This window comes from Poromitra crassiceps (assembly GCF_964638095.1).
Source record: "Poromitra crassiceps genome assembly, chromosome: 2".
Taxonomy (NCBI): Eukaryota; Metazoa; Chordata; class Actinopteri; order Beryciformes; family Melamphaidae; genus Poromitra; species Poromitra crassiceps.
Window position 1 is genome coordinate 121,599,811 of NC_139624.1, and position 27,447 is coordinate 121,627,257.

At 43.0% G+C, this 27,447-nt stretch overlaps 1 protein-coding gene across 1 annotated transcript in view; it reads right to left on the bottom strand.

Moving 5' to 3' along the window:
• Positions 1-2,740: 2,740 nt before the first annotated feature.
• Positions 2,741-27,447, bottom strand: part of LOC310771619 (semaphorin-7A-like) — a 28,587-nt gene continuing 3,880 nt past the window's right edge. Inside the window, exons 6-14 of the mRNA XM_083631923.1 lie at positions 27,041-27,151; positions 18,686-18,825; positions 17,588-17,766; positions 15,159-15,270; positions 11,241-11,433; positions 10,336-10,451; positions 7,960-8,105; positions 5,818-5,882; positions 2,741-4,989 (exon numbers count right to left, since the gene is read on the bottom strand). Of these exons, the coding sequence (XP_083488049.1) occupies positions 4,637-4,989; positions 5,818-5,882; positions 7,960-8,105; positions 10,336-10,451; positions 11,241-11,433; positions 15,159-15,270; positions 17,588-17,766; positions 18,686-18,825; positions 27,041-27,151 (1,415 nt within the window). The 3' untranslated portion in view covers positions 2,741-4,636. The remainder of the gene's footprint in view (positions 4,990-5,817; positions 5,883-7,959; positions 8,106-10,335; positions 10,452-11,240; positions 11,434-15,158; positions 15,271-17,587; positions 17,767-18,685; positions 18,826-27,040; positions 27,152-27,447) is intronic.

Below are 27,447 nucleotides of genomic sequence, written 5' to 3' on the forward strand. Positions count from 1 at the left end.
GGTCACATGACCTGGGAGTTATTGAGCCGAAAAGGCGAATTTTTCAGAAAATGCATGTTTCCATAAAGAAATTAATCATGAAATATGGGGAGTATTAAACTCCAATAAAAAAAGGTGTGTCCTAACCAGGCAGTCTAGTAATATGATTCTACATTGATTTTGAGTCATTCGGTCATATGACCTGGGAGTTATTGAGCCGAAAAGCCACATTTTTCCATAAAAAAATGAATTATGAAATTTGGGAAGTATTAAACTCCAATAAAAGAAGGTGTGTCCTAACCAGGCAGTGTAGTAATGTCATTCTACATTGACTTTGAGTCATTAGCTCATATGACCTGGGAGTTATTGAGCCGAAAAGCCACATTTTTCCATAAAAAAATGAATTATGAAATTTGGGGAGTATTAAACTCCAATAAAAGAAGGTGTGTCCTAACCAGGCAGTGTAGTAATGTCATTCTACATTGACTTTGAGTCATTAGCTCATATGACCTGGGAGTTATTGAGCCGAAAATTTTCATTCATTTTTTTATGGAAAAATGTGGCTTTTCGGCTCAATAACTCCCAGGTCATATGAGCTAATGACTCAAAGTCAATGTAGAATGACATTACTACACTGCCTGGTTAGGACACACCTTCTTTTATTGGAGTTTAATACTCCCTAAATTTCATAATTCATTTTTTTATGGAAAAATGTGGCTTTTCGGCTCAATAACTCCCAGGTCATATGACCTAATGACTCAAAGTCAATGTAGAATGACATTACTACACTGCCTGGTTAGGACACACCTTCTTTTATTGGAGTTTAATACTCCCCAAATTTCATAATTCATTTTTTTATGGAAAAATGTGGCTTTTCGGCTCAATAACTCCCAGGTCATATGACCGAATGACTCAAAGTGAATGTAGAATGACATTACTACACTGCCTGGTTAGGACACACCTTCTTTTATTGGAGTTTAATACTCCCCAAATTTCATAATTCATTTTTTTATGGAAAAATGTGGCTTTTCGGCTCAATAACCCCCAGGTCATATGAGCTAATGACTCAAAGTCAATGTAGAATGACATTACTACACTGCCTGGTTAGGACACACCTTCTTTTATTGAAGTTTAATACTCCCCAAATTTCAGAATTCATTTTTTTATGGAAAAATGTGGCTTTTCGGCTCAATAACTCCCAGGTCATATGACCGAATGACTCAAAATCAGTGTAGAATACACTGGCTGGCTGGTAAAATCATCGACAATTCGACACATCTCTGTTATTGCCTTTCAAAAACCTGACATTTTATTTTGAAACCCTGAAGTTGGTCAACGCGCGGTGTATTTACCGTAAGGTCTGCAATAAGGGCGCCCTTGAAATGTAGGAGCGGCTGGCTTGACGAGGCAACAGCGTGAGTAGGCTGGCTTCACCGCAGTAAACAGTTGGTGGGTTGCTGCAAAACCAAGATAACACCGGCCAGTGAAACACACAGACAGCTGCTACAGCTCTGCTCCTACATGTAGCTGCTGATATCATCTTTTCAAATAGCCTATCAAATGCATGCGCATTGCGCAACTCACCACTCACTTCCTCTTACTAACACCCAGTGAATGTAGACCACAGACCAGCCTGTTTCTGTCATCAAGTTAGTCACATCCCCCTAAAGGCTTGTCTCTTGACATATGAGTATGGTTATTCCACCCCCGGTTATATGACGCATCCTGGTTTTGAGGAGTGCTTAAACATCTACCACATTAGTCAAACACATGAGTCAAAAGGAGGGGGCTTTGTGAAGACCCTCAGGAACTCTCATACAGTACCTACCTGCTCTTTGGAAAGATTGCATTGCAACCAAATGGGGACAGACCCCAGTGTTTGGGGAACGTTCCACTGCATCAGTGTGGTATCTAGTTTCTAAATGTCTCTAACCAGAGAAGACGGCTTCTTTTTAAATCAGCAGTGCCTTGCTTCATACTAAAAGTTCAACATGTTATCTCCTCGCTGTCAGGTGCAGCCAGTCTTCTGGCCACTGGGCGGCTTCACACCTTTTTTTATGTCTTGCTCACTAGCATTGAAATGATTTGTAATAATCACTCTCCTCCCCCAGATTTCAGATCACCTGTCCAAGCAAACATTTCACAATTGCAGTTTCACTGTGTGATGTTGACACCTCAGCCCCGTCACAAATCTTTCACCACAAGGCCATAAATGCATCATAAAAATATATAAAACTGTTCTGGAAGAATTTGAAAGTGTTCATAATTTTTATGAATATGCCACTCTTTCAGACAGAGAGATAAACAGTCAAATGTGTGAGCGAAAGAGAGAGCAAGAGAGACTGAGTTAGAGGTCTGACTATATATATAATTGAGAATGTGGGCTCTGTTTCAAGTTCTGTGTTCAGCTATGCCGTTTTACGTGCGATCGGGCTGAAACCTTTTGGGTGTGTAAAGGTCACCTATGCGGGTGACCTATGGGGCCAGATTTTTTAATTAGGGCAGATTAATTGCCCCAAGGCTATATAGTTCAGTGGTGATGTCATACATAGGCATTGTGACATCACTGATGATGTCATCAGTGACACACAGGAGAGACTGAGGGAGATAGAGAGAGACATTGCACGCGCGAGGCCACGGGGCGGCTGAGCTGCGTATGCAAGGGTCAGCTCAGCGAGCTGCAGGGTGGGCGAGCCTAGGCATTAAGCATGTGAGATGTCTAGTTAAATATAAGCAGACTGCAAGTGGTCAAACAGGCTTTTATTGTTTGTTAGATAATCAGCTTGGAAGGCACTTAAATATAGTGCAAATTACATCACATGAAACACTGTCAAATACCCAAAATAAAGTGCTAAAGATTCCTTAATACAGTGCAACCAGTCAAACAAAGTTCAAAGTTAGGAAGCGATTCGATTGGTGGTACGGTGGTGCAGTGGTAAGCGCTGTCGCCTCCTGGGTTCGATTCCCACCTGGGACGCTGTGAACGCTGAAGGAATGCGTGCCCGTCCGCATGTTCTCGAGTGCCCACCGCCCGGGTGGGGTCGTCAAAAGGGCCTTTCTGTGTGGAGTTTGCATGTTCTCCCCATGCCTCCTGGGGGTTTCCTTCATAATAGGAACCCCCTCCACCAAAACATGCAGTATCTTGGTTGCTAATGTGGTTCCTCCTCTGGTCGTTAAGGGCGCCTGTTCAGAGGGAGGGGAACTCATTGGAATAGCATGATCCTCCCATGTGCTATGTCCTACCGGTGAAGCTTCCCCTGTCAGGTGAAAAGAAGCGGCTGGCTAACTGCCCATGTCTCGGAGGAAGCATGGAGCCAGTTTTCGGCTCTCCCCAGATCGGCAGAGGGTGGAGCAGCAACCAGGATAAATAAATTAAAAATAGGGAAAAAATAAAGCGATTCATATCTACATACAAATGATGTCCTTAATACAGTGCAATCAGTCAAACAAAGTTCAAAGTTAGGAAGCGATTCATATCTACATACAAATGAACTCCCAGAGGAATCATACTTCACGCTCAATAATATCAAAACACATCAAAGCTCAAAATCACATCGTTCTCTCTGCTGAGTCTCACTACATTGTTTGACTGAAAAATAAGGATGGCTTAAATAAGCTGACTGAACCTCATATTTCAACTTCTCCAGCATAAATACAGTTGGTCTGTGTGGGAACGCCCACAAAATGTTATGGCTGGCGTGCAAGACTAGATAGTGGAGTAAAACCTCCCATATATCTCTATGGGCTGACTCACCAAGGGCGGCTCTACACTACAGGATTGGGGATTCTAGAGCAGGTACATAGACGTCTGTTCAGATGTTCCGTTCACTGCGGGGGTTGAATCCCTGATCCTGTCTGCCTGGGTTGGGCTAGCAGCTAAATGCTAACTCTGCTGCATTGGAAGAATCTATTGTACTGTACAAAGTGCACTCTGTTCTTTTTTAAATTGAGCAATGGATTTCGACAGGAATACAGGAAATGGCTTAAAATAGCTGCAGTAATAAAGCTTGCCAAGCAAGTTTGAGGTAGTATGCAAGGTAGGAAGTTAACATGATGGTAAAATGCTAAAGGGTAAAATGGACTGCATTTATATAGCGCTTTTATCCAAAGCGCTTTACAATGTGCCTACATTCACGCATTCACACACCGAGGGCAGCCAGCTGCCACACAGGGTGCTGGCACAGCCATCGGGAGCAATTTGGGGTTCAGTGTCTTGCCCAAGGACACTTCGACATGTGGACTGGAGGAGCCGGGGATCGACCCACCGACCTTCTGATTAGTGGACGACCCGCTCTACCTCCTGAGCCACAGTCGTCCCACATGATGCAATACACGTTCAAAAGAATGTATTGTAATACAAGACTTGGATGATGGGCTGCACAATTCATCACGTACATGTATGATCATAGATGGCCATTTTAATTTCCACAATCACTAGTAGAAGGTTGGCATAGTGGCAATATAAGAGCATTGATCAAATGTTCCACTCGCCGTTGAAAATATTTTACGCTATTGCAGTCGATGTCAAGATGCTGATATAGTGCCATAAAATCAATCGTGATCACAATTTCTAGCAAAATAATCTGGATGATCATGTCAGTCATAATAACTGTGCAGCCCTATAGCTACTGTATTGTTATTGTACAGATACCTGGAGCTAACAACACAGACTCATGATCACCGCAGCCAGCAGATAAACCCAGGCCAGTGGGCTGGATGCCTGGCCTGCGCCGTTGCGGTCCAGGTCTAGGCGGTACTTTGCCAGGGTTCTTCTGTAGCCCATCTCCTCCATCACACAGCTGTAGGTGCCCTCCTGCTCCAGACCCATGCTGTCAATGAGAAGGAGGCACTGCTGCTCCTTTGGGCTGCAGGGTATTATTGCAGTTCCATGATGCCAAGCGTACGTAGCATGGTGGGACGACACCGGGCACCGAAGGAAATACTTTGACCCCAAGAGAAGTGTGACACCTTCTGCATCTCCTCCAATCCTATCAGAAGAGCTGGTAAGCACTGAAAACACAACACAAGGATGTCTGCTTGTTGTTTGCTAGATTAGTGTTTATATTGATTGATTGATTGAAGTTTATTTCAAATAATGCAACAACAACAAACAATAAGTACAGATATAGCCTTAAGCCATTAAAATATATAAATGTATGAAAGAAACACAAAGATCAAACTAAATTTTATCATTACATAATATTTGAAAAGGAGTGGGAAGAAGTATACACTTATTTAATCCCACCCACTTTCCTCAAATCATAATTTACTAATTTCAAAACTATATACTTATACTTATATAGATATATATATTTATATATATATATATATATATATATATATATATATATATATATATATATATATATATATATATATATATATATATATATATATACTTATATAGATATAAGGTTTTACAGTGGAAGGATTTCAGAGGCAGATGTGTGAAACAAAATGCTCAACAGCAATATTGCCATTTGGTAGGTAGTTCTCATGGGCGGAGTCAGTGCTGTGTTAATATTAATGGTGATATTTCCCTGCCAATCAGGTGCAGTGACCAGCCAAGTAGCAATTTCATTGGGTGCAAGCAGATCTTTTTCCATCTGTGCCAGTTCTATCACACTTGGGTGTAACCAACAGATTTTTGGTAATATTGTGACCAGAGACAGTAGCGCAGGCTCACAGCAGCCAGTGGCACACCTGTTGTAAAAAGCATTGTATGAGGAGGAATAAATTGTATAGGTGTGGTAGGAGCCAATCAATTTCCTCTCATCCCTTTTAAAACAGTGCTGCCATCAGAGTCAAAGCTATGTGTTGTCTGCTTTGGCATCTCACCTTTCCCACCTCTTTGCTTCTGGCACACCATGCAATTCCCATTCTCCACATCCTGCAGTGTTCCACTGTGAAATGAAAAGTGCATTTGAGTTGAGCAAGATCTACATGTGAAGTAGGGATGTAACGATAACCGGTTTTAATGATAACCGTGATAAAATTCCTTACGATAACCGTACCGTTTCAAATTTTAATTATAATTCAAACCGTGGTACCATGATTACCGTGTTACCATGGTTACAGTGCTTTGAAAAACATGGTAAATACTGTCCATCATCAACCAAAGTTGTCAACAGTCTCCCAGATGCAAACGTGCAGCCTTGGAGAAATGATTTCAGTGAGTGTATCACTCCTTTTTGGGTCTCAGTTTTCAATATAAAATGTTGTAAAATGATTTCAGTGAGTTTCTCTCTACTTTTGAACATTTTTAGCAATTTTTTACGAATACCGTGATAATACTGATAACCGTGATCATTTTGGTCACGATAATCGTGATGTGAAATTTTCATACCGTCACATCTCTACTGTGAAGTACTCGAGTCCGGTCTTGAGTGTGAGGGATCTCGAGAGCCCCTCCTCACACTGCAGGCAAAAGTGGCCCAAATCTGAATTCCCCAACCCCCCCCCCACCCCTCTCTCCCCGTAAGTGACTCAGGTCTGTTTTTTCCATGACCGTGTGAACAGTACAAATCACACAGAATCTGATCTTTTCAAATGTGACATCCTCTGTGCCACTTCTGAGTTCCTCATTTCACTTCAGTACATGTCATCATAATACAAATCTTTTAGATAACACTAAGGTTACTATGGTTAAAATACAACCGACAAAAAACAGGAAGATGTCAGCAAAATTGTGCAGGATCTATATTGTGTGTATCAGAATTTCCACCAACTGAACGACTACAGGAAAGAAGGGTGGTGACAGAGTGGTCTCGCTTACCGTTTAAAGACACCATCCACTAACCACAACTATAACATACCAGTGCTATTGCATGTGATCATGTTTCTCAAAACTAAGACAACATTTCACACCAACTCTCTTGGTTCCTGTCAGAAGGGGATGTTGCTACTTCTCTTTTGTCACAAACAGTGTGGCATCTTCCTGCTTTGTGCTATAAAGTCATCTATCTTTGTATCATTGAGCCATCCAGCACATTTCCTGCCAAATTGGACCTGGTGGCACATCATGTAAAAGGCACTGTATGCTGCCAACCATCTGGTCACGATGGCCTTGTTTGTTTACAGAAATTATACTTTAAATAAATATGGCAAATAATAAATAAAATTCTACATCTAAGTGGAAATAAGGAATTTCACTCCAAAACGCTCTATCTCCAAATTGAAATATTGCCACCTGAAATTCATTAAGTCTTACTAATTAGCAGGTTAACATTTTGGTTGGCTCTCAACTTGACATGACATGAACATGAGTTATGATTGTACCTTTATGGCAGAAATAATTTTCTAAGATGTGTGTTTTTTTGTTGTTTTTTTGGTCGAGAGGTAGAATGAAGTAGCCTGGTTAACACCAGAGCAATCTAGTAAGAGAGTGGCGGAGGTCCAAAATGCGTGACTCAGTAGCCAATGAACAGCCAGGAATGGGTCTCGCGCTACGTTTGAATGCTAAAATAAAGCTGACAATATACAATTTCATTCTTTAAACGTCAGACTTTTTCAAAGTACATCACAAACTGCAACTCGACAGCGCTTCTTAATCCAGAACCTTACTTCCAGGAACTCTTGAGAGTAAAAAAACGGGTCCAATTGGAGTGAATGGTGATGTCGCGACTCTTCTATATACACGGCTCTGGTTAAAACCATTCTATTTGGTTCTGTGGATCCGTCTGGCCTCCTGCCCGGGGCGGGTGTTTTCAGAAACAAAGTGTACAGGCCAATCAGGGACCTGCCTTGTAGTTGACATCATAATCGACCAATCAGGAACGCCACTGGCAAAACAGTAGTTGCTGCCTCCATGGCTCTCCGGCTGGAGCAGTAGCATCAACGTTTGTCGAGTTTACACAACCATAAGTGCAGTTATTGCAGAAATAGACTCAATAAAGACGGATCCACAGAAGGAAACAATGTGAGTTCACCGATCCTGATGGTTTTAAGCAGGCTAAGAATGAAGATCTTCAAATGTCTTACGGTGTATGAGGGGTACAGTGGGTGCTGTTCCACCCGCAGTAGGGATCTCTGGCCAGGATGCATTCCTCACAGCTGTCTCCATAGTGGCCACAGCTCCCCACGTCCAGCTGGACCAGTTCACTGCTGCTTCTCACATAGAGCTTCCTCTGCAGGGTTAGACGGATACAGCTTAGCAGATACATGGCACCCATATTGGCTTTTTAATCAAAACTGGATATTGGACAGTCAATATTGTCCAGGGGTTCCTCCCTGATCATAGATACACAAAAACAGTCTGAATTATTTTTTTATCAGTTTTAGCCGCGCTCAATTCCTAGGCTCGCCCACCCTGCAGCTCGCCCGCCCTGCAGCTCGCCCGCTACGTGGGCTGCAGCTCTCATACAATGGACAATTGCCCAACTTCGCATCACTGATGATGTCAGTGTGTGAAAGAAAAGTAGAGTCCGCACATTGACAGATGACACTGTGACATCCTCAGTGACATCACAATTGCTCGAGTGACCATCACTGATGACATCATCAGTGACATCATTACTGACCAGAATCATCACAAATCTCACAATGTGGGACTGCAGACAGACACTCATATTTTAGACTTATTATTTCTTATGGATTAAAGTCTTATAGCAAGAGCCCTTCAGTTCCTAGATGTGTGTAGTCAAGTCAAGTTTATTTGTATAGCACATTTCATACACAGAGGCAATTCAAAGTGCTTCACATAAAATGGTTGACAGGAAAATAAAAGAATAGAAGAAGAGAATAACATGGACATTTAAAAGCATCACAACAAAACTTAAAAAAAGATATATTTTTAAAAAAGGGTATAAAAAGTGCATTAAGCAACAGGCGCAGCAGTTGCAAAAAAAAAAAGCGACGGTAAACATAAAAGTCTTTAGTCTATTTTTTAAAATAAGTAAGGTTGGGGCAGATCTGAGGTTTTCAGGCAATTTGTTCCAGCCAGCAGAAGCATAGTGGGTAAATGCGGCCTTCCCATGATTTGATTTGATCCTAGGGACAGTTAATAAGCTGGACCCTGCTGACCTAAGAGTTCTAGACGGTTCGTAGCGTGGGAGCAATTCAGCTATGTATTTAGGGCCTAGGCCATTAAGTGATTTATAGACTAATAACAGTATTTTAAAATCTATTCTATGACACACTGGCAACCAGTGTAAGGACTTAAGAACTGGAGTGATATGATCAGCTTTCTTAGTCTTCGTTAGAACTCTAGCAGCAGCATTCTGAATGAGCTGAAGTTGCCTAAGTTCTTTTTTGGAGAGACCAGAGAAAAGGCTATTGCAGTAGTCTAACCTACTGTAGATGAAGGCGTGAATTAGTTTTTCTAGATCCTGTCTGGACATGTAGCCCCTAATTCTTGCTATATTTTTAAGATGATAAAAAGCTGATTTTCTGATTGACTTAATGTGGGAGTTAAAGTTGAGATCAGAATCAATAATAACGCCAAGACTTTTGACTTGATCCTTTAGGCTTCAGGGATCGAGACTCAAGGCATGCAGTGATTTTAAGCCTTTGTTCTTTGGGACCAAAGACGATCACCTCTGTTTTGTCTTTGTTTAGCTGTAGGAAATTCTGGCACATCCAGTTATTTATTTGATCAATGCACTGGCACAATGATTCTATGGGAGTATAGTCAGCTGAGGAAATAGTTATATACAACTGAGTGTCATCTGCGTAGTTATGATAGGCTACTTTGTTTTTTTGCATAATTAGGCCTAGAGGGAGCATATAAAGGTTGAAGAGAACGGGCCCCATAATGGATCCTTGAGGCACCCCACAAGTCATCCTAGTTAGGTCAGATGTGTAATTGCCAATGGAGACGAAGTACTTCCTGTCTTGAAGATAGGACCTGAACCACTGGAGGACCGTACCCGAAAGCCCAACCCAGTTTTCGAGTCTGTCCAATAAAATTGAGTGGTCAACAGTGTCAAATGCAGCGCTAAGATGCAGTAGCACTAGAATCAAATTTTTGCCTGAGTCTGTGTTCATTCTAATGTCATTTATGACTTTAGTAAGCGCGGTTTTTGTGCTGTGATGGGGGCGAAAGCCTGATTGGAGTTTATCTAGGAGATCATTTGAGGTTAGGAATCTATTGAGTTGTAGGTAAACAACCTTTTCAATTATTTTGGCTATAAAGGGGAGATTAGATATTGGTCTGTAGTTACTGATTACCGATGCATCAAGGCTACGCTTTTTTAGTAGGGGTTTAATAACTGCAGTTTTCAGGGACTCAGGAAAAGTGCCGGTCAAAAGGGAGCTATTAACTATTTGCAATAGGTCCGACGACAGACAGTTATAAACGCTTTTAAAAAAGCTTGTTGGAAGGGTATCGAGACAGCACGAAGATGATGTCTGACTCACAGTGGTGGACTGAAGCATCATGGTGAGGATGTGGTCAGGCTGGCTGAAGGGTTGATACTCAGTGATGAAAAACGCCTTGGTGTTCGTCTCCACAGCCTTGTGAACTCTTCCATTCTCTGTGGGGAAGCATACCGGTAATAATATGATGTAATATAGCACTGACAGAGGAGGATGAGTAAGTGTCCTACCCACCAGGCCACACACCCAGCCAGCCACACACATCCTTGTACTTCTAACCTCTTGGGGGCCATATTGCATGCGTTTTCTCTGGGGATCTGGGGAGAGCTGAAACTGGCTCCATGCTTCCTCCGAGACATGGGCAGTTATCCAGCCGCTTCTTTTCACCTGACAGGGGGAAGCTTCACCGGTAGGACATAGCACGTGGGAGGATCACGCTATTCCAACGAGTTCCCCTCCCTCTGAACAGGTGCCCCTAACAACCAGAGGAGGCACCACTTCAGCGAGCAGGATATTGCATGTTTTGGTGAAGAGGGTTCCTATATGAAGGAAACCCCCAGGGGGCACGGGGAGAACATGCAAACTCCACACAGAAAGGCCCTTTTGGAAATTGTATAAACAGTAAGTGTGTTTCACCTTGCTTGAGTCATATCGTTTCAGCAGACTAAAGGTCCTTACACATCAAGAGCGAGGCGAATATACGGCATGAAATTGCGATGTGAGTTTTGACCCACCTGTCAATCACAGCCACAGATGTGTACACGTTGGAAGCGAATTTCTGAAAAATCAACCGTGGTTCGAAAAAATAAACACCACAATAACGCTCAGCGAAACTTCGCCGTTGGTATGCACAGTTGCATTGACTGATATAGGTTCGGAAAATATTATTGACGTGCGAGTTAATCGCACGAAAAAAACGCTCCCGATGTGTAAGGACCTTAACTCACCTAAGGAGAGAAACAGCACTGTGTGCCCATTCGTCTTGTTCTGGAAACGCTCCGTGCAGATGTGAGTGTAGTTGTGGTGATTAACGAGGAGTGGACCGGAGTCGTCCAGAGGCAGGACTCTGTCCTCCATCTCTGAGTTCTTGTTTACTATCTTCAGGACTTCATGAGGAAGCTTTGTGCTGTCCACCACACACTGAAGAAAGAAGGGAAGGTGAGATACACCAGTACTACCCCCACCCCACAAAAAAAAGGACAGAAAAAAGATAAATCAACTTTAATTGCACCTGTTTTAAATGGTGTAATTGTGTGGATGATCAACTATTCGGTGTGATCCTCTTTTGAATTGTATCCTTTTGTTTATTTAGGCATTTCATTTCCACTTTCATGTTTGTGATTTTCTTAAGTTAATCTCAGCACCACTGGAAAAGAGGGTCCCAACCCTCAGTGTGTGTTCCGAGAATTAAATAAATGTAGGTTGATTGACTGATTGATTGATTGATTGTTTGATTGATTGTTCAAAATACATACTACAGCATGCGCTGGGACGCGTCATCAGTGATGTTAGCTGGGGTCGTAAGGTGTTTCGTGTCTGTCAACATCATACACCCTCGCCCAGTAGACCCAGCCGAGGCTGATTAAGACCCTGACCCGCGTCCCAGAAGCAGCCGCTCACGGATCAGCCTTCCTACTCTGTCTGCAACGTTGCCCGCGGAAGGGTTGATCACGCCCAATCCGCTGCAATAGAGCTAGTGCTACACCGCAGTATTGAAAGACCCTTCGGTGCATGGAGGCTCAGGCCCTGTGGGTTTCTCCCGGCCGCGCTCCTCCTTCGTCATTGAATTTAATTGAATTTAATTGTTGTGATTGTGTCTATTTCTACAACTAGGAATGCTCACCCGCTCTGCGGGCTCGCCCATCCTGCAGCTCGCCAAGCTGGCCCTGCAGCTCGCATTCGCAGCTTGGCCGCTGCGCAGCCTTGCCCGCAACTCGGCTGCTGTGTGGCCAATGAGACCAGCATCACTGATGATGTCAGATTTATGACATCACTGATGATGTCATCAGTGGGATTTATGACATCACTGATGATGTCACAGTATGATTTATGACATCACTGATGATGTCACAGTGGGATTTATGACATTTATTTTTATTTTTTTATCGATTTTTTATCCCATTTTTATCCCCCATTAGTGCTAATTTTAATGTATTTATCCTGGTTGCTACTCCACCCTCTGCCGATCTGGGGAGAGCCGAAAACTGGCTCCATGCTTCCTCCAAGACATGGGCAGTTAGCCAGCCGCTTCTTTTCACCTGACAGGGGAAGCTTCACCGGTAGGACATAGCACGTGGGAGGTTCACGCTATTCCAACCAGTTCCCCTCCCTCTGAACAGGCGCCCTTAACGACGAGAGGAGGAACCACATCAGCAGCCAAGATATTGCATGTTTTGGTGAAGGGGGTTCCTATATGAAGGAAACCCCCAGGAGGCACAGGGAGAACATGCAAACTCCACACAGAAAGGCCCTTTTGACGACCCCACCCGGGTGGTGGGCACTCGAGGACATGCGGACGGGCATGCACTCCTTCAGTGCTCACAGCGTCCCAGGTGGGAATCGAACCCAGGACCTTCGAGCTGTGAGGCGACAGCGCTTACCACTGCACCACCGTACCCCCCATTTATGACATCACAGTGGGACAGAGAAACAAACAGAGCCCCAGCTCCCATTTATATACTGATAACTGCACTTATGGCTGTGTTTACTTACTGCTCATTAACATGAACATTACCGCTCGTTGCTTTGGGAGATGCTCTTACTGTTTTCCAGCATCCTTGATTGGTCGGTTATGTCCTCAACTATGGGCAGGGCCCTGATTGGTGGCAATTAAATAGTAATTTGTGTAAATGGCTGGGATAGAGTGGAAGTCCAGACTGCTCCGTGGAGCCAAACAGAATGTGAGGTCATGTGATCAGGATGGTTTTAGCAGGCTATCAGCACATGACACTGAATGTAAGGTCATGTGATCAGGATGGTTTTAGCAGGCTATCAGCACATGACACAGAATGTAAGGTCATGTGATCAGGATGGTTTTAGCAGGCTATCAGCACATGACACAGAATGTAAGGTCATGTGATCAGGATGGTTTTAGCAGGCTATCAGCACATGACACAGAATGTGAGGTCATGTGATCAGGATGGTTTTAGCAGGCTATCAGCACATGACACAGAATGTAAGGTCATGTGATCAGGATGGTTTTAGCAGGCTATCAGCACATGACACAGAATGTGAGGTCATGTGATCAGGATGGTTTTAGCAGGCTATCAGCACATGACACAGAATGTGAGGTCATGTGATCAGGATGGTTTTAGCAGGCTATCAGCACATGACACAGAATGTAAGGTCATGTGATCAGGATGGTTTTAGCAGGCTATCAGCACATGACACAGAATGTAAGGTCATGTGATCAGGATGGTTTTAGCAGGCTATCAGCACATGACACAGAATGTAAGGTCATGTGATCAGGATGGTTTTAGCAGGCTATCAGCACATGACACAGAATGTGAGGTCATGTGATCAGGATGGTTTTAGCAGGCTATCAGCACATGACACAGAATGTGAGGTCATGTGATCAGGATGGTTTTAGCAGGCTATCAGCACATGACACTGAATGTGAGGTCATGTGATCAGGATGGTTTTAGCAGGCTATCAGCACATGACACTGAATGTGAGGTCATGTGATCAGGATGGTTTTAGCAGGCTATCAGCACATGACACAGAATGTAAGGTCATGTGATCAGGATGGTTTTAGCAGGCTATCAGCACATGACACAGAATGTAAGGTCATGTGATCAGGATGGTTTTAGCAGGCTATCAGCACATGACACAGAATGTGAGGTCATGTAATCAGGATGGTTTTAGCAGGCTATCAGCACATGACACTGAATGTGAGGTCATGTGATCAGGATGGTTTTAGCAGGCTATCAGCACATGACACAGAATGTAAGGTCATGTGATCAGGATGGTTTTAGCAGGCTATCAGCACATGACACAGAATGTAAGGTCATGTGATCAGGATGGTTTTAGCAGGCTATCAGCACATGACACTGAATGTGAGGTCATGTGATCAGGATGGTTTTAGCAGGCTATCAGCACATGACACAGAATGTGAGGTCATGTGATCAGGATGGTTTTAGCAGGCTATCAGCACATGACACAGAATGTAAGGTCATGTGATCAGGATGGTTTTAGCAGGCTATCAGCACATGACACAGAATGTAAGGTCATGTGATCAGGATGGTTTTAGCAGGCTATCAGCACATGACACAGAATGTAAGGTCATGTGATCAGGATGGTTTTAGCAGGCTATCAGCACATGACACAGAATGTAAGGTCATGTGATCAGGATGGTTTTAGCAGGCTATCAGCACATGACACAGAATGTAAGGTCATGTGATCAGGATGGTTTTAGCAGGCTATCAGCACATGACACATAATGTGAGGTCATGTGATCAGGATGGTTTTAGCAGGCTATCAGCACATGACACAGAATGTAAGGTCATGTGATCAGGATGGTTTTAGCAGGCTATCAGCACATGACACAGAATGTAAGGTCATGTGATCAGGATGGTTTTAGCAGGCTATCAGCACATGACATTGCCATTCAAATAAGTCCAATAATTGTGGTAATGTGGTGTTTTCACGACAGCAGCCATGTCTTTAAAACAGCTGAGGGTCATGAAAATGCTGTCATTTGAGAACTGTATTAAGTCTTACTTCCTCTAAAATGTTGATTTGATAGACAATAATCCCAGTAATATTCACTGTATATATATATATATATATATATATATATATATATATATATATATATATATATATATATATATATATAGCTTTGGACTTATTACTATGACACGTACCGTCCCAGGCCTTGGGTTATTTGGGATGCTCGTGCTGAGCCCCTTGAACATGGATTGCATGAAGATGTTGTCAATATCCTTTATTGTATAGATGCACACAGCACTCATCCCCCTGTAGAGACACAAAGAGTCAGCTACATTCATACTGTATACACACAGCACTCATCCCCCTGTAGAGACACAAAGAGTCAGCTACATTCATACTGTATACACACAGCACTCATCCCCCTGTAGAGACACAAAAGCCCTTTTCCCACATGCGCTTTGTACCGCAAAATGACCGGAACGTGGTGTAATGCCTGCATGTGGGAAAGGCGCCGTGCCGGTATAAGCGCGACCCCGTCGTCCGCGACATTTCACCAGTTTCGAGCCAGTCAGAAGAGCGGTATGCTCTTAAGGGGACGCAAGTGGAAACGGGTCCAGTCATTTTCCGCGACAGCGGTCCTTCAATCATGGGCGAAGTGTAGCCTACACACGTTGCTTAATGTTCCAGCGGGCATAATCTAATCATTCGCGCACATTAAAGCAAACTGGCGAAATTATCTTGTGATAGCCTAATAAGAGCAGTATGTCAGCTTGCTGATTTCCGAAGGCAAACCCAGACACATCAAACGAAGCCAGTCTGTAAAAAGTGCTTCAACGCGACGCAGGTGAACGGATAAACATCGAACCAGCAACTATTTCTCTCAGACACAGATCCCAACTTCTTCAAAGTGCATCACCTAATCATTCGCGCACATCAAAGCAAACTACTTCCACATTTCGCTTAGTGCATTTGCTTTCTCTACATACATAGGCTACAAGCGTTGGGCAGCTTGCCTTGCAAGCCTCTGCCATTCTCGCTGCGTCTGTCCTGTGTCAGGCTGCTGCGAATAAGTACGGAGGACTGAGTGAAGTTTTGCCGACCCCCCAAATAAGCTCCCCCCGCCCCCCAACATACCGGCTATTTGACGACTAGATTCCCATATGCGCGTGCTAAGGTGTGAAGGGAAGGGAAATGTCCGATATTGACTTACAGGTAATTTTCCGGTACGCATGTGGGAAAAGGGCTAAAGAGTCAGCTACATTCTATTATACAGTATACACACAGCACTCATCCCCCTGTAGAGAGACACAAAGGGTCAGCTACATTCTATATATACACACAGCACTCATCCCCCTGTAGTAGAGAGACACAAAGGCTCAGCTACTCTATATACTATATATATACAGCACTGTTTCACAACTTCTTGTAGTCGTCTGCAGCAGAGACAGCAGGAAACTCAGCAAAGATTGTGGCCATGTTGGCAGAAAGAAAGCAGAACCACTATCTGAGAGCTGAGAAAGTGGAACTGAGGTCGACCAAAGAGGAAGCAAAAGCAGCAAAAGCAGCCCACTCATCAACAAGACTCTCCTCAACAAGCCCACTCACATCTAAGGTCATGGCCACCCCCCCCCGGCTTTCCAGTCACCTTTTAGAGCACTTTAAAATACTAATTTAATTCATGCGTTTCTATAATTAATGTTTTTATTTTAGTGTCTAGTGATTTTATTGTTTTTATTAATGCTTTTATGAGTGCATAGCTGCACTTTTTAGTCAAAACTAATGGTTGTGTAACCAACTACATGCTCCTTCATGTCCTGAATGTCTTGTCTTCACTGTCGTATACGTGTGTATGTTTATCTGTATCTTGTCGAGTGTGCTGATTCACCAGAATGAATTCCTGTGTCCTTGTGATGCATTTGGCAATAAAGTGTTTCTGATTCTGATTCTGATTCTGATTCTGATCTGTTCAAAAGAAGACACCCTAAAGAGTTGAATTGAAAGGAATTCTCCAAAATACAATTAATCAATGATGACTGAGTTTTGACTTTTCCTGGCTAATCTATTATTAAAAATGAGAAGTTGTGGTGACCACAACATAGTCTGCTAGTGATCTAGCAGGCTTGGGACAGAAACCTCAAGTGCAGTCATGTGACTCTGGTGGATTGAGCAGCTGGGGCTATTTAAGCTAATCAAGTCTCTTGTTCTTCAGTCTACGTCGTCTCCTAGCACAGGAGGCAACTAGACAACTCCACACAGCCTGCAGCTACTAGCTAGCTTATCACTCTGTTAGCTATAGCTACCAACGTGCTGTAACATGTATGTACATAGTTAGGGATCTGGAATAAATGATGCCAGCGACATGCTGGATCAACTTTTACCTTCCTCGTTTGTCATTCCCTACAAAGTCACCTTATGTAGCCCCGCCCACTTGACCCACTGTGTCTCGACTTCCTGTTCAAAACGCCGGCTGTTCTACCTGCTCAAACTAGTCTGACTCACCTGGTCAAAAGGGAGCATTCCAAAACCTTTGGCTGATAATTCTGCTCATCAAATCATTTCCAAGAACTTCCAAAAAACGCTTTGTACTTGAGTAAAACACAAGACATTGATAATGGAATCCTACCATTCGTTTCTGAAGAGTGCGTAGACCCTGGTGTCCTGCCAGTGGTGTGCGTGTACGGCATCCACGTCCACCAGCTCAGAGTAGTGCTGTCTGCTGTCATGGTCTCCACAGAAGAGCCTGGCGTTCAGCCGGGACGTCCACACGTCCTGCAGGTAGTTCTTAGGCCCACCATGATCTGCCTGGAAGCCGAGGAACATCGGCAGGTTAGAGTTGGCTTCATTCTGTCTACAGCTGTTATACTGCGTACACTATCCATCACTTTCATTCATACATTCATACTTTTTGTCTGTAATGATTGGTCACTGTGAACCCAGCCTTTATATAGTTTACTATTCCTCCTGTCAGCATATACATGAAAAAGGCCTTGTACCGAAACGTATAATAAATTCCTGTTTGAGCAAGTGAAGACAGTGTGCGGGTGTCCCTTCCTCTTCTAAGTGCATCTACTCCACCTACAGTACACACCTGCCACAAGACTTCTCAGGTGTGCAACAGTCTCTACTCCACCTACAGTACACACCTGCCATTAGACTTCTCAGGTGTGCAACAGTCTCTACTCCACCTACAGTACACACCTGCCACAAGACTTCTCAGGTGTGCAACAGTCTCTACTCCACCTACAGTACACACCTGCCATTAGACTTATCAGGTGTGCAACAGTCTCTACTCCACCTACAGTACACACCTGCCATTAGACTTCTCAGGTGTGCAAGAGTCTTTGGATTATCATTGATACATTCTAAAATGGTCTCATGTGGCAATTGTTGGTGCATATTTGAATAATCCACATTGCTATATTCTTGTTTCTAGGTTTTTTAGGGTTTATATGTCTATTTCCTTTTTTTCTTTCTTATTTTTTTGCTGATGCAACAACTCAATTCCCCCACAGAGATCAGTAAACTTTCATCTTATCTTTGCTCAAAACTCAGACGTGATGTTACATCAGATGGGCTGATAGGCGAGAATAAACCGGTTACGGCAGTTACAGATTGTTTCCCCTTTATATAAAGGACATAAACGTCCGTTATAGTTGTGCGTCGCGGCTAAAAGGTAGAAACATACAGTGGAGTAATCAGTGATTGTTTGTATGGCACTTACCATGCAAACCTGGGCAACAAAAGGCAGCCACCTAGTACTGTCCCTGGCTGAATCAGTGTTTCTCTCCTTATAGAAGGCAAACACTTTGTCCTGCAGTGTATGCTCTCTGCTGCTGACCACCAGACCCACATACTGCTGCTCTGCACACAGGCACAACACAGGGACAATTTGTTTCTATAGCCTGAGGAGGTAGATACACACAGGGACAACACAGGGACTATTTGTTTCTATAGCCTGAGGAGGTAGACACACACAGGGACAACACAGGACTATTTGTTTCTATAGCCTGAGGAGGTAGATACACACAGGGACAACACAGGGACTATTTGTTCTATAGCCTGAGGAGGTAGACACACACAGGGACAACACAGGACTATTTGTTTCTATAGCCTGAGGAGGTAGACACACACAGGCACAACACAGGGACTATTTGTTTCTATAGCCTGAGGAGGTAGATACACACAGGGACAACACAGGGACTATTTGTTTCTATAGCCTGAGGAGGTAGACACACACAGGCACAACACAGGGACTATTTGTTTCTATAGCCTGAGGAGGTAGACACACACAGGGACAACACAGGGACTATTTGTTTCTATAGCCTGAGGAGGTAGATACACACAGGCACAACACAGGGACTATTTGTTTCTATAGCCTGAGGAGGTAGACACACACAGGCACAACACAGGGACTATTTGTTTCTATAGCCTGAGGAGGTAGATACACACAGGCACAACACAGGGACTATTTGTTTCTATAGCCTGAGGAGGTAGACACACACAGGCACAACACAGGGACTATTTGTTTCTATAGCCTGAGGAGGTAGATACACACAGGCACAACACAGGGACTATTTGTTTCTATAGCCTGAGGAGGTAGATACACACAGGCACAACACAGGGACTATTTGTTTCTATAGCCTGAGGAGGTAGACACACACAGGGACAACACAGGGACTATTTGTTTCTATAGCCTGAGGAGGTAGATACACACAGGCACAACACAGGGACTATTTGTTTCTATAGCCTGAGGAGGTAGATATACACAGGGACAACACAGGGACTATTTGTTTCTATAGCCTGAGGAGGTAGATACACACAGGCACAACACAGGGACTATTTGTTTCTATAGCCTGAGGAGGTAGACACACACAGGGACAACACAGGGACTATTTGTTTCTATAGCCTGAGGAGGTAGACACACACAGGGACAACACAGGGACTATTTGTTTCTATAGCCTGAGGAGGTAGATACACACAGGCACAACACAGGGACTATTTGTTTCTATAGCCTGAGGAGGTAGACACACACAGGGACAACACAGGGACTATTTGTTTCTATAGCCTGAGGAGGTAGATACACACAGGGACAACACAGGGACTATTTGTTTCTATAGCCTGAGGAGGTAGATACACACAGGGACAACACAGGGAATATTTGTTTCTATAGCCTGAGGAGGTAGACACACACAGGCACAACACAGGACTATTTGTTTCTATAGCCTGAGGAGGTAGACACACACAGGCACAACACAGGACTATTTGTTTCTATAGCCTGAGGAGGTAGATACACACAGGCACAACACAGGACTATTTGTTTCTATAGCCTGAGGAGGTAGATACACACAGGCACAACACAGGGACTATTTGTTTCTATAGCCTGAGGAGGTAGATACACACAGGGACAACACAGGGACTATTTGTTTCTATAGCCTGAGGAGGTAGATACACACAGGCACAACACAGGGACTATTTGTTTCTATAGCCTGAGGAGGTAGATACACACAGGCACAACACAGGACTATTTGTTTCTATAGCCTGAGGAGGTAGATACACACAGGCACAACACAGGACTATTTGTTTCTATAGCCTGAGGAGGTAGACACACACAGGGACAACACAGGGACTATTTGTTTCTATAGCCTGAGGAGGTAGACACACACAGGGACAACACAGGGACTATTTGTTTCTATAGCCTGAGGAGGTAGATACACACAGGCACAACACAGGGACTATTTGTTTCTATAGCCTGAGGAGGTAGATACACACAGGCACAACACAGGGACTATTTGTTTCTATAGCCTGAGGAGGTAGACACACACAGGCACAACACAGGGACTATTTGTTTCTATAGCCTGAGGAGGTAGACACATTCAACACAACTGCAAAACAGAGGCAACTCTTTGATGGTTATTGTCATTAATCAAGCATGGGCAGTGGTGGCCTAAAAGTTAGAGAAGCGAGCTTGTGACCGGAAGGTCGTCGGTTCAATCCCCGGGACCGGCAGGATAAATCTGGGTGGGGAAAGTGAAAAGGCAGCGCTTGCCCCTCCCTCATTACCACCACTGAGGTGCCCTTGAGCAAGGCCCTTAACCCCAACTGCTCCAGTGGAGCTGATCAGTGGGCAGCAGATCAGACTGTGGTTGTACTGGTCAGCTTCCAGGTATGAATGTGTGTGTGAATCAGGGGCGTAGCCAGAAATCAAATTATCGGTGGGCCTGAATCAAAGTGGATGGGCCACACTATTGATGTAATTTGCATTATCAGAATCAGAATCAGCTTTATTGGCCAAGTATGTAGACATACAGGGAATCTGACTGAAGAAAATAGGTAGGGACACGCACATCCAAAAATAGGCCACACTGGGCCTGGGTGCTGGATCAATAGAGTACTTACAGTGAAAAAAGAAACAATCCGCACACCGAGGAGCTCCCGTTTAGGTTATTTCTATTTGCAACACAGCGTGACCTTTCGGGCCACACTGGCCCTTCCTCAAGACGCTTTCTGGAGTGGCAGAGAGACGCCGTCTTAAATACCCGTATCAATATACATGACATCACCAGGTGTCCAGCAATTAGTAATTAGTAAAGTTAAAATAAAGATGTACACACATAAAAAATTCTAGGCACAAATGTATAGATTCTAACAGTATATATATACAGTGTAGACAAATAGGACAGAAATAATTCTACATGTCACCCAAGAGGGGAGTAGTTTGTGGGCTCTATATTATAATAAGTATTTAAGTAAAGTTTGAAAGAGGCCCAAAACAAATACAAAAATGCATGTAAATACATCCCTGGAGGCGACTTCATTGACCACAACATATTACATTTGCAGAAATGGGGACCTAGTCTATAACTTAAAACAAATAGTAATTAGAAAGTTTTTAAAAAATACAAAAATACCACTTATGAATGAGATCACCACTAGAAGGGAGAGAGAACAATAGAGAGAGAGCATTACAGTAGGGACATCCTAATACCAGGTTGAGTATAGGATTACATCACCCTCTATAGAAAAGGTCTCATATCAAAGTCCTCATTTAGGCCTTTTGGGGCCATAGTGCCCAATGTATATATCCAGAATAATTCTCTTTCATACCCCCCAAATACAGAAACTCTTCACTCGACACCTATTGTAGGTTGATTGAAAGTGATTTCTCCATCATCTGTAACAAAACGAGGGAATACAAAGTGACTAACAACTTATCCAAGGAACAACGTGATGCACTTAAAACCCTGAGTGGAGACAGTACCTTGATTGTCCAGAATGCAGATAAGGGGGGCGCCATTGTCATACTAAACAGACACTCCTATGACCAGGAGGTGAGAAGACAACTGTCCAACACGACTTTCTACAGGAAACTGGATGGTAACCCTACCAATGACATGAAAAAACGGATTCATAATAAACTTGACATTCTATTAGAACAAGGTGTCATTACTAAGCCAGAACACTCATTCATGACTGTTAACTTCCCCATCACCCCGGTATTCTAAACTCTACCCAAAATTCACAAGTCATTCACAGACACACCTTTAGGTCGCCCCATCATTGCAGCTATCGGTTCACTGACTGAGAAAATCTCAGCTTTTGTTGATTACTTTTTACAACCTTTAGTGACTACCCTACCCTCTTATACCAAGGACTCTATGGATTTTATTAAACTCATTAAATCTATCAACCATATAGAAGATTCACAACTTCTGGTTACTATGGACATTGAGTCATTATATACTAATGTGCCTTTTGATGGGGGCCTCCGTTCTGCTGAACATTTCCTGGACACAAGAAATGAACTTAACCCTGACACTGCATCTCTGCTGGACCTTATAAAAGAAATTCTCACTTCTAACTTTTTTCTCTATGGGAATGATTTCTTCCTCCAGGTGTCAGGAGTGGCCATGGGCTCCAAAATGTCACCAAGCTTCGCCTCCCTTTATGTGGGTCTCTTCGAAAAAGAACTGTTCAGCCAACAAGACCTTCCCTACCTCCAAAACGTCTCACATTGGAAAAGGTATCTTGACGACGTGTTCTTCATATGCACAGGACCTGTGTCCGCACTGCAGGATTTCCACCGGTTCATCAATTCTAGAAATAAACATTTACAGTTCACAATGTCGTTTGATTTAACTAAAATGAATTTTTTGGATATGTGGGTTATAAAAGAAAATAATTGCCTTAAAACTGACCTATACTGTAAACCTACCGATAGAAACTCTCTTCTCCATGGCTCTTCATATCATCCCACACCACTCAAAAAGAGTTTACCTATTTCTCAATGTAACCGGATCAGAAGAATTTGCAGTTCTAATGAAGATTTCCAAACTCAAATCATGGACCTTGAGACCAGATTCAGAAAAAGGGATTATCAAGAGAGCTGGATAAAAAATGCTACTACACGATTTTCCAATGTCTCCCAGACTCAGTGCCTGGAGTCCACTAGACCCAAATCTAAAGAAAACCGAGTGGTCTGTGCCATAGAATATTCCCCTGTCTCCAGAGAGATTGAGAAAACTATAAAAAAACATTGGCACATTATTGATAGTGATCCAGCACTCAAGGCGTGTTTTCCCAAACCGCCTTTGGTGGTCTATAAAAGGCCTCCCAATCTACGGAATATGTTGGTGAGGGCAGACCTCCCACCTATTCCACCTGCTCATTTCCTCAGCTCGATCCCCTCTGGGAATTATCCTTCTGGCCGGTGTCAACAGTGTAATTTCACTTATAAAACCAATTGTTTCTACCATCCTCACAGTGGTAAAAAATATAAAATCAAAAGTGTTATCTCATGTTCCACTGTCAATGTTATTTATATGCTGCATTGTCCATGTGGACTTTCATATATAGGCAAGTCTCTGAGATCACTCAAAACTCGTATCTCTGAACACCGCAGTACAATCAGAAACAATGTAACAACTAGCCCGGTGGCTGTCCACTTTACCTCTGCTAAACATTCTGTATCCACTCTCAAATATATTGGGATTGAGGCTCTTAAACTGCCACGCAGAGGGGGTGACATTAATAACTTGCTACTCAAAAGAGAATTATTCTGGATATATACATTGGGCACTATGGCCCCAAAAGGCCTAAATGAGGACTTTGATATGAGACCTTTTCTATAGAGGGTGATGTAATCCTATACTCAACCTGGTATTAGGATGTCCCTACTGTAATGCTCTCTCTCTATTGTTCTCTCTCCCTTCTAGTGGTGATCTCATTCATAAGTGGTATTTTTGTATTTTTTAAAAACTTTCTAATTACTATTTGTTTTAAGTTATAGACTAGGTCCCCATTTCTGCAAATGTAATATGTTGTGGTCAATGAAGTCGCCTCCAGGGATGTATTTACATGCATTTTTGTATTTGTTTTGGGCCTCTTTCAAACTTTACTTAAATACTTATTATAATATAGAGCCCACAAACTACTCCCCTCTTGGGTGACATGTAGAATTATTTCTGTCCTATTTGTCTACACTGTATATATATACTGTTAGAATCTATACATTTGTGCCTAGAATTTTTTATGTGTGTACATCTTTATTTTAACTTTACTAATTACTAATTGCTGGACACCTGGTGATGTCATGTATATTGATACGGGTATTTAAGACGGCGTCTCTCTGCCACTCCAGAAAGCGTCTTGAGGAAGGGCCAGTGTGGCCCGAAACGTCACGCTGTGTTGCAAATAAAAATAACCTAAACGGGAGCTCCTCGGTGTGCGGATTGTTTCTTTTTTCAATCTGACTGAAGAAACCTGAGCTATTTTGGTTAGGAGATGATGCTAAGTTGGAATGGTTATTCAGAGATGAAGTCTTCAGTTTGGCCAGGTTTATTGGGAGGGCTTGGAAACTCAGAATGGAGAAGTTGTTCATCTGAATATATAACTCTGTCTTGTTTATGTTTGAGCGTTTTGTAGCTCGTTTGTTGATTTGTTTGTATTGTTGAACTTGAATGATTTGTGTCTTGTAAGCCCAGACGGGCTGGGCACCATGAATACGGTGCATGACACAGAAATAAAAATCTATCTATCTATCTCTATCTATCTATCTATGGTTAACTGCTATTTACATTATATAAAATAAGTTTTATGTAGAATGTCCGCTATAAGCACGAGTAAGATAAATAAATAATTGTATATGTACAAATCATTGTATAGCTCACTGCAAAGACAGCAAAAGTAGGGTTTGTTTGCTGTCTAAAGGGTGTAACTGCATCATGTATGCCATTTTGACACCTACAGTAGCAAAACCCCACTTTTGACACTGACCAAGCCTTGTGGGTAGACTGGAGGATCCTAACAGCACTTAGGTCAGCTCAAAATGCATGCTGACATAAGTAATGCTAGCTTTGCAGCATGATAACATCATTTCTACTATTATACATTCCAATTCATATTCTAGGTCAATATTAGATGAATATAAATATGTTAATATTCCCATTAAATACTTTCAAATGTTATTCTATAAGGTTTTTGAGTGTGAACTGGTCAAGATGAGGTCTGATAGTAAGAGTTTTACAGTGGTTTACAGTTCTTTGAATGTGTCCCAGCAAGGACACATCAATAAGTCATGTGTCCTGGGACACATGGTCCACCTGCTCTTTAGGTAACATGACAGGCCGTTTGATTTGTTCAAAGGGTCAGGGAAATCATTGTATAGAGCAGTGGTTCTCAAATGGGTGTCCGTGGCACTTTGCCAGGGGGTCCGCGAAAGGTTTTCAGGAAAATAAAAATGAAAACTTTGTTTTGCAAAAGCTTCATAGTTCAATGAAAATATGTTATGCTTTAAATCTAAAATGGTTCATGGATTACATTCTAATCTAACAAACCTATCAATTTAAAAGTCAAGCATGTTACCATGGAAACAATTAGGCTTAGCCCAAAATCAGAATGAGGGGGTCCCCGGTATATTTTCTATCTTGTAAGGGGTCCTTGGCTGAAAAACATTTGAGAACCTCTGGTATAGTGTACTGCAAAGTCATTCAAAGTTTGTTTTGCTGTCAAAAGGGTGTAATTGCACTTACGCCCTTTTGACACTGAGCAAAACCCCACTTTTGACACTGACCAAGCCTTGTGGGCAGAGGATTCAAACAGCACTTAGCTCAGCTCCAAATACATGCTGACATAAGTAATGCTAGCATGGCAGCATCATCACATCATTTCTACTATCCTACAGTATTTTCTAATAACAATAACAATAATTATACTGCATGCAAAAATGCATGTTTGTATGTAAAGGGATGTATGTAAAGGGAATACTCATGGGTACCGCTACAACACATTCTCATTCAGATATCTTGAGGTGAGAGGTCAAGGGACCCTTTTGAAAATGGACATGCCACTTTTTCCCTAGTCTCTCCCCAGACTCAAATATTACGTTGAATCGCTGCGCTCTAACATACTACATAAGTGAGTCTGTGACACTACACAGCCACTGCTGGTTTTTGAAGGCGGGTTGCAATTGAATGAGTGACAGGTCGTAGCACCGATGAGAGATCGGTTCGAAAAATGGGCTGCGCCTCCCGTGTCGTCTGATCGCAAAGTCGTTACTGATTGGAGAGGACTGAATCCATCCCTGGCATATGACTGGCCAAGTGAACGGTTCCCTCCCATAACCAGCCGGCTGAGGGAAAGTGTCCCAGACCCAGAGAGAGCTCTGCAGCATGCAGTAACGTAGTGTATCAGCGTAAGAACTCTCATGGGTCTGGCGTCGAGACTACTTTTTTCCTGACCAAAATCTAGCCTAAATTTAGAGCATTATTTGAAGGGGTCATTATTTACCCCCCTTCAAGTTAACATGACAGGGTTGGCACCAATGCAGGTCTTAGGTCTTCTAGTTTCATATGATAGCAGGACGCTCACTCCCTCTCTAAAAATCAGCCCAATACAGCCTCTGAAAGACAGTAATGTCAGCCATTTAGAAGTTTAAAGTCTCGCGATTGGATGGGCCTAGACAAGAAGTGGGTGGGCCTAGGCCCAGCCAGGCCCACCCATAGCTACGCCCCTGATGTGAACGTGAACAGGGCGCTCCTGAGCTTTTACAGAGATCATCTATGTATGACAGTATGAGTACCCTTTCCGTGGTTCGCTGGTCCGACTCCTTTCTCTCCAAACTTGTAGATGCCAACCAAGTCTGTAGAGGGACTCGAGTGAGTGATGTAGAGGTCTGCACGTCCTGCGCTCTCTGGAAAGACAAGACTAACAATTAGCTGTGATCGTTTGCTTTTGTTTGCAGACAAGAGCAGTTCAGTCAACAAACTGAGGTTCAGAGTGTTCAGTCAGAGACATGTCACATTTTCTCTGAAGGAGCACCCGTTAGTGGGTTTGATCATGATGTGACTGACTCAATAAGTTCATGCAAACCTGTGGTCTTTAAGTGTCATAGTTTTTTTTGACATGTAAATTGGAAGGAGGTGGGCACTTTAAGTGTGGTCACCCAGAGGCACCACACTCTGTATTAATCCATCTGTATTATGAGAG